An 8,687-nucleotide genomic window follows, 5' to 3' on the forward strand; every position below is an offset into this window, starting at 1 on the left:
CGCTCTCGAGAGAGAGCAACCCAAAGGCGAGTAACCACATTTGATTCTATTAAAACAGAAAAGGAAGAATAGCACAATAGCAGTTTGTCAGTTTTGGCTCGAGTAACAAGACTTCATTAGACAACAATGAGCACCAGAATATAATGATTTAATTGGCTATTTGTAAACACAAGATTGAAAATGATAAAATAACAGACTTATGGAAAGACTATGTTTTGTGGGTGGCTTAAAATTTTTAGTTTGACCTTTTTATCAGGGTTAAGAACGTTATAATATATGATATGGTTATTTTATTATATTTTTTATTACCTTTATTTGTTATTAAAACAAACATAATAATAACCAATTTTTATAGCTTTTGTTCAACAATTAACATAACAACCATATTAATTTAGTAAAAACTATTTATTATAACAATTTATATATTATTTCTATGTTTTTATATCATTTTATCAATACATTTTTGATTAAAAACTTGTTAATTATTTCTTGTCAACTTTTCTAAACAATTCAAGACTAACTCTCTTCGGTTTGTAAAGCTCAATACCATGTTTACTGTATAAAGTAGAGTTCTCTGAAGATCTGGCGTCATCTCTTAATCGTTTAAAGACTTTTCTGTCGATTGATTCTTCATTCTCGTTTTCTTCAATCATGAGACTATTTTGGCATTGAAAAATTTCTTCTTCAGTAAAAAACCAATTAATCTTCGTACAAGATTTCCTAACTACTTCACACACTACATTCATGTTTTTTAATAAACGAGGAACAAGTCCACATGACACAAAAGCGGACACTACATTTTTAGTCGTGGCTACTTTCTGCCAGGAATCAACTATCGAAAGAATTTGTACTGTTGTGTACGATAGGTTCGCGTATTTGTCTTTGTTAAAACATTTGTCAAAAGAACATATACGCTTTTGGTTACCAAATATAGATACGTCTAAACTTTGTAACAAATATGAGCTGTGACTCGGCATGAGAATGAGTTTGACGTTGTTCTTAGTCAACATGGAAACAGCGTCACAAGTCAAATGAGAACCAAAACCGTCAAGAATTAATGCTGCTGGCCCATAGTAATTCATTATTTTTCTTTTGTAATTCAGACTTTTGACGAACACTTCAGACAGCCATTGATCGAACAATGTGGTATTCATAAATGCCTTTTCGGCATGTTTAAGACAGACTCTGTTTTTTGTTATACCCAACTCCAACAACTCTTTTTCGACTGTGACTGTAGGTACAATGAAAAATGGAACTTCACTGGTTCCGTCCATACATATAGCTGCCATCATCGTTGTCCTCTGTCCCGCTCTCTCGGTAGGATAATGGGTGTCACCTTCTCTTGGTTTGTTAATTACAATCAACGTCTTTTGTGCAGCATCGACCCATCTCTGGAATCCAGTCTCGTCACCGTTCCAAATAAATTCAACGGGAATTCCTGTCACGTTAGCTTCCAGATAATTAAAATACAAGTCTATTGATTCCCGTGTCACTTCCATTCTTTCTTGTTCCATTTTTGTCCCCTTTACTGTTGTTATTTTTGAACAATTAGAAGTGAAATTATACAGAGTCTTTATTGTTACATCTTCTCTGTACAACTTGTTAACAACGAACCACATCAAGTCACTGTAACTCACAGAATTGTTATCACTTTCTCTTTTCTCAATAAAAGTGACTATCTTATTGATTTCGTCGTCTTCAAAAGTTGTTTTCTTTCCTGATAAACCAGGAAGACTTTTAAATAATTTAATTTGCCTTCTCCACACGAAGTCGTTTACGCTGGAAGTAAGACTTGAAAAAAATGCCGAATTTGTCTTTTTAACTTTGGCGTTTAAATATTCATAGAACCTAAACATTTGTACTCGTCTATTTGGTGCTGTTCTGTTTCTCTTCAAATTTAAAAACCTCAATACATGTCCCATTATTTGTTCAAACTCGTCTTCTCTTTGTCTTTCCAACAAATAATCAAATAATCCAATACAATCAAAAGAGTCGTCGTTTAACACAGGCATAATTTTTTTATCACAATTTTTAGTCTTGTCAATCTCTGTAAGTTCTTCTGATGATTCTTCAAACTCTTCTTCATTACCATAATTAACTTTATCATCATCTAATTCGTCGCTGTTTTGTAATTCGTTAATGACATCATCATTATTAACTAACATCGATTGTGGAGTTGTGTTATATTCTGTTGCACTTTGAACACTATCGAGCAAAGGAGTCTCATCAAAGTGTATTCTACCATCATTTGGAAGTGGAACACCATCATGTTCCAAGCATCTTTTTAGCTGTTCAAACCCATTTCTTGCAGTCTCAAATTGTTTAATGTAAAATAGACATACCATTATCAACTCTACAATTTTTATTGTTTTATTTATTGTTGACAACATTGTTTCAACCTTTTCTTTGATTTTGAGAAACCATTCAATGTCTTTTTGAAATGTGTTAATTGCTACGACTATTTTAGTTGTCGCATAGTTTCTAATATTTGTATAATCATATATTGCAGCATTATATCGTGATAAAATTTTATCAGTAAGAGAATCAACAACACCAAATAACTCAGACATAATAGTAATTTTTGGATCGGTGTTGGGAATTGGTATCAAAATTTGTTGAAAATTTATTCCCTCGTAATTGATCTCGTAATTTCGAGAAAAGACATGTGGAGTTTGAGTAAAAGAATTCATGTTAATTTTTTAGATTTTTTTAATAAACAATTATTTTTTATGAAAAAAACAGTGCTGGAAACTTGGAAATTGACATTTTATCTTCAATTTAATTTGTGCTAACTAAAGTAATAATCATTTTTTGTAAATTTAATTAATAGAATTAATGAAAAATTATTGGTAAAAATTTCTTTGTGGTAAACAAAAATTATTTATGACTTGATTCAAAAAACTAGTTATTTCTAAAAATAGTACAAAGAAAAAACAACGTTTGGGGAGTGAACAACGTTAACAGACTGACTCTACTGTCCAACCTTGACATTTTGCAAACTTCAACAGTTTCAAAGATCTGTTTGGTTGTTAGAAGTTTTTTTTGGAAAATGCAAAGTAACCAAAAGTTGGTTTTATTTACAATAAAGTTAAAATAAATAAAATATTGTATGTTTGGCTTTTACGTTTTAATAACACACAAACAAAATAAAAAACACATAAATAATTACTTATGATTATCAACAAAAATGAAATCACAATTTTTAACTCAATAATACAAATTATGACGAAACTCAAAATGTTTAATTTGGAAAAATGTCGAAATTTGACTGTAATAAAAAAATAAATAAAATATATCAAATTGTTTTAAACACATTGTACTCTTTTTTTGTAAATTCGCCATTTATGTATTGAAGTAACACAGGACCTTTAATTGGAATACTTAATTCGTTTACGAATGTTGCATTTACGTAAGTGGTGGTTTCGTCCTTAACAACACCAAAACAGTTATGTGTATGTCCGAAACAGACCAACTTTGGTTTATATTTAGTGATAAATAACAATATTTGGTGTGATCCACCATGATATGTTGGTGGTGAGAATGGCGCAACTGACATCATATCCATTATATTATAAGGTGGTTGATGTGATAAAAATACAAACGTTTTTGTTGAATCGAGTTGAAAAGAATCGTCGCCAGCAAAGTTCCATTTTGCTCCATAAATTACAAATTTTTTAATTGTCACACTTTTATTGGTTAATAAAATAGCTTCTGGACATTTTTCAGATACCCACTTTGATATTTGTTCTGTGCTTTTTGTGATTTTAAGCTCGTTATTACCCAACACAATGATTTTATGTAAAAAGTGTTGAGTATGCAACCATTTTGCAAATTTTCGTATTGAATATTCTTTACTATTCGAAAAGTCACCACAGTGAATTAAAAAATGCCCACGTGGCAAGATTCAAGAACTCGATTTCATAGTGATTTCAATAAATAGCACAAATCCAAATTATTTTTGGTCATACTTCAATTTCTTTGTTTTTTAAAAAACACACAAAAACTAAAAAAATGGCAAAAATCAAAAAATAGTACATATTTTACAAAAATATAAAAATTTTAAATTAAAAAATCTTTCTTTTACAAATTTACCAAAGTTTAAATATATATAAATCGATTAGAAAATACTCGTACACTTTTTAAAATAGAAATTATTTTTCTTAAAAAAATCAAAATATTCCATGATTTTGAAATAAGGAAATTGTAGTGTAAGTAGAAAATTGAAAAATCAAAAAATAAGACGCAAAAAATCGAAATAAGGGAAAATAATGATAAGTAAAACAGATGTAAATATCGACATAATATATTAATATCCCAAAAAACAAAAGAAAAAAAATACTGTTATAAAGTGTCGGACTTTATGGCCCAAGTTTAGTATATAATTAGTGTCTTTTTTTGTTAAATTAATCATTCAAAAGAATAGTTTAATTGTTATTTATCAAAATTATTTATTATTTACATACAATATAACCCCATAATTATAAATTGAAATGTACATTTAATTCAAAAAATAATGGAATACATAAAACGTAATTGAAATGTTCGTAAGGTGAATTTTGTTTTACTTGGATTGTTTTCAAAATGTAATTATTATAATTAATAATTTGTAAATTAATAAAATTATTAAAAATTGTGGTTATTAAAAATAATTATTAAAAAAATTATAATAAATTGTGGTTATTTTAATTCCATGTGAAAAACAGTGTAAATAATAACATACTAAAATCATTTATCTACATGTTAATTCATAATATAAATATACTAGTCTAGTTCTAATATATTATAAAGTAATTTTATATACTATTAAATTTAATACGACATTTTTTAATTAAGATTATTATTTCAAATTGTTTTATATAATGTATTAAAATTTAATTATTTAATATAGTACATTTATCGTTTTTTCGTTGATTAAACCACCTATATTTGGAATAAATAATTGATTTATAATTTGATAGTTTATTGATGGTTTATAAATGGTTTATTAAATAATTTATTCTCTAAACAGTTTGAATCTTTTTATACATTTTAATAAAAGTTCAATGTTTTTAATTTAAAAACAGCTTCGAATTGTTTCTTAAATCGAGAAAAGTATAAAGAATTTTTTATTTACTTTACTTCAGGGTTAGACAGTTATATAGTAAATTTTGTGGCTGTCGGCAAAAAAGTTCATTTTTAACCAAAAAATATTGTTTATAGGTTTTTTCTTTGTTTTTACTCTAATAATGGCTTTTTTTCACTCAAAAAAAGTTTTCAAAAAATTAATTTGATTTGTTGTCCAAAAAAATCATATTACAATTGACAAAATATTTACAGTTATATTACCTCAATAAACGGGATTTATAGTTTAAAACAAAACTATACAATAATGGTTGATATATTGTATATCTTTTTGTTAATAAATGCGATTATTTAATTCAAATATTCGGGTAAAAACATCATAATTTTATTAATTTTTTACTTATATTTTTATCAATAATCAACTAAAGAATCAAAGCATCAAAAGAGTTTTAAGACGGCTCTCAAAGCAGAACTTATGTTAAAAGACCAATACAAAACGTTTTTATGTCGTATAAACCGTATCTAATTGATTATATATCATTTTCAAAACATGTTTATTCAATTCAATTTTTATACCATATAATTTAAAAAAATAAGTTATTATTTTTAATATAATTTGTAATAAGAAGAATATAGTTTTAATTAATACATTTTTAAAAATATAGTACAGTTTTGTAAAACATTACAAATAAATAGATTGTGCTCAATATTTTTGGTAAAACAATTAAAAGTTTGTTTTTAATTGTTTTTACAACAAAAATCATTTTAAAAATGCGTTTTTAGATGAATTCTATTTTTAAAACAACGTATTTTTTGAGCAAATTTTAAAATTTAGTTTATTACTGTTCCGATATATTTTAACATTATTTGTTTTTACTTATAATCACAATAAATACATTTTTGCCAAATATATTGGTAAAAAAAGAATTTAATGCACATTGAATGAGTTTTAACATTTATTATTATTTTTCATTTTTTATTTCTAATATGTTGTATAAAAACAACGTTAATAAACGGGAAATTCAAGCAAACATATGGCATTTAAATAAATGTACAGATAGAGGAAAAACCAGGGACCAAATCATAAACCAGGGACCAGACTAAATTAAGTTGTTTTATTTTTGGTACAAAGTTTTCTTGTTAAAGAAAAATCCCCAAATAATCGGGGTTTTGTAGGATATGTTGGTTTATTTTCAAAAACCAGGGACCAAGTATTAATAGACACACTGTTTTTTTAAATAAAATACAAAAAACTATAAAATATGAAACTCTTAAATAATCATTCAGAGTTGTCTCTATTGTTAATGCCCAGCCGAGCCAAAGAAAAGTTTGTTCTTTATATTGATTTATCTTCCGTTGTTTAATACATTTAATAATCATCAATCATTTACTGAATGTCTAATGTTCCAACAATTTATTTATTATTTACTTTATTTTCATTTATTATGTGAGTCACTTTTAATGCTTAACGAAAAGCGACTCATCAAATCAACCTAGTGAGTAGAGAAGGCTACGACATCTTCTTTGAAATAATGAATGAACGATTTAATTGAATGGTTGTGTTGAAGTTAAACAAGGTTGAACAAAAGATCAATATTTTATGATTAAATAATAATAAATAATAATAAACTTACTATTATAACTCACATTAAGCTATTGTTTATTCATACTTTATACAACATATTCATTTGTTTTCATCCCGAAAAATAACCGTTTTTAAGACCAAATAATAAGAAAATTACACATTTATTTATATATTTGCCCGTTTTATTGTATAAAATCCGCTTAATATTCAATAGCTAAAATTAGTCTGGTCCCTGGTTTTTCCGGTGGTCCCTGTTAATTCCGCCATCTGTACCAAAAAACTTGTTCGGGTCCAGAATTTGCAACTTTTTTACAATGATTGTTCATGATTAAAATACATTTATCCCAAATTGTGCATTAAAAAAACTAAATAAACATGATAAAAAAAACAGAAATATTTTAAAATATTAATGCAAAATCATATCGTTAGTTAAATAATAGAATGAACAATAAAAAATAAGTTATAAAATATTAAACAGTTTAAAATATTGCAAAAATGGGGAATTTTGCCAATTAACACATCAATTATTTATTAAACAAATTTAAAAACATTGAAAAAAAAAAGAATTGTTAATGTGATATCGATCGGCACTATATTCATTCGCAAACATTGATATCAAAGAACAATTATAACAATTATATGATAATTAAAATAAACAATTTAAAATAATGAATAATACCAAATAGTTAAAAATACAAACAAAAACAAATTAATAACATTAGAAATGGATTTTTCAAACATTAATGATTTGAATAAATACAATATTTTACATGCAATTATTTGATTACAAATGGTTGTAACTTATTGTATACAATTGTTTATTATTGTTTAAACCATGTTTATTGTATAATGGTTAATTACAATTCAATACGCCATGTATAAAAAGGTTTTTATAAAAAATGAGTAAAATGTAAATAAAAATGTAATAATTAAAAATTTTGATATTTAACTAAGTTTTATTTAAATAAATACAATTTGTTATTTTATAAATAAAAATTGTTCGGGTTCTTATGTTTTTGATTAAATTAAAATTTTGTGAAAAAATTTGGGTAATGTCTTGTACTTTTTAGTTCTGTTTTTTTTCAAGTTGGGTTTGTAAATTTACTTAAATAATAATGAAGCTTGATTTCTGCAACCAATTACCAAGATCCTTTCACAAAATTGATCTTATATTCGAGAAGTTGTGTTGCCTATTTTTGACCAACCAAATTTTCAATTAAACCAGAGACAGCCACTAATAACACAAATTAAAAACTTATTTTATTAAAAGTGGAAAAACAAAAAAATATTAAACAATCAATTTGAATTGCCAGGCCTTAATTTCGTTCCACATGTGCGATGTTAACGTTGAAAACTCTGTTACTATTGAGATACCCCGATGGATTAAAAAATTGCACTACCAAAGACGCGTTTTCAAAGACATGGAAAACAACATTTTTAATATATTTTATTTGTTTATAATGACCAAATCCTTAAAAAGACCGCAATTGAAATATACAATGACTTCAATGAGTTATTAAGTGTAGAATTTTCAGAGTTACACTTTACAAACTAAGTAGTTGTAGCATTGGAAAGTTCCAGTGTAGAAACAGCAAGTCACTGGAAAACTTTAAAAAGACAGTCAACAATACTGGGAACTCCGAGTAAAGAGATGGTCAATTAACAATAAGCTACCAACATCAACAGACTTTATAGAAAATCGAGGTGAGAATTACCTGTATGAATATGAAAAATTTCTAATATAATAATATGACCCTTTGTTGAGTCATATCAACAATATGTTGTTAACAGTGAAGAGTTTCTTTGTATAAAACTTTGCACAAACTAAGAAAAATGATAAAATACATTGGTGGTAAACTGATCAGAGTTACATCGCCGAGATGACATCAGGCTATAACAACTCTAAGTAAACCGGCGACAACAAAACATTGTAGAATGTATTCAACAAGAACAGCATCAGACTCGACTTCATTAAGTTTGAGATGTCGAGCATAGAATTTTGGTGAAGCAGTAAGCCACATTGTTGATTAAATATCAATGC

At 26.5% G+C, this 8,687-nt stretch overlaps 2 protein-coding genes across 2 annotated transcripts; both read right to left on the reverse strand.

Annotated features, from left to right (window-relative positions):
• Positions 1-20: 20 nt before the first annotated feature.
• Positions 21-39, reverse strand: EIN_241030 (Hypothetical protein; the record flags this gene model as incomplete). The annotated part of the gene is made up of 1 exon (XM_004183104.1): positions 21-39. A coding segment is annotated over one exon (19 nt), but the record flags the coding sequence as incomplete, so codon positions are not given.
• Positions 40-2,901: 2,862 nt separating this feature from the next.
• EIN_241040 (hypothetical protein) lies at positions 2,902-3,922 on the reverse strand (the record flags this gene model as incomplete). Its single annotated transcript, XM_004183105.1, has 3 exons — positions 2,902-3,117; positions 3,314-3,747; positions 3,913-3,922. The coding sequence occupies 3 exons, from the start codon at positions 3,920-3,922 to the stop codon at positions 2,902-2,904; spliced, it is 660 nt and encodes a 219-aa protein (XP_004183153.1).
• Positions 3,923-8,687: the final 4,765 nt, after the last annotated feature.

The sequence above is a fragment of the Entamoeba invadens genome (assembly GCF_000330505.1).
Source record: "Entamoeba invadens IP1 unplaced genomic scaffold scaff_1105074725341, whole genome shotgun sequence".
In the NCBI taxonomy this organism is placed as follows: Eukaryota; Evosea; order Mastigamoebida; family Endamoebidae; genus Entamoeba; species Entamoeba invadens.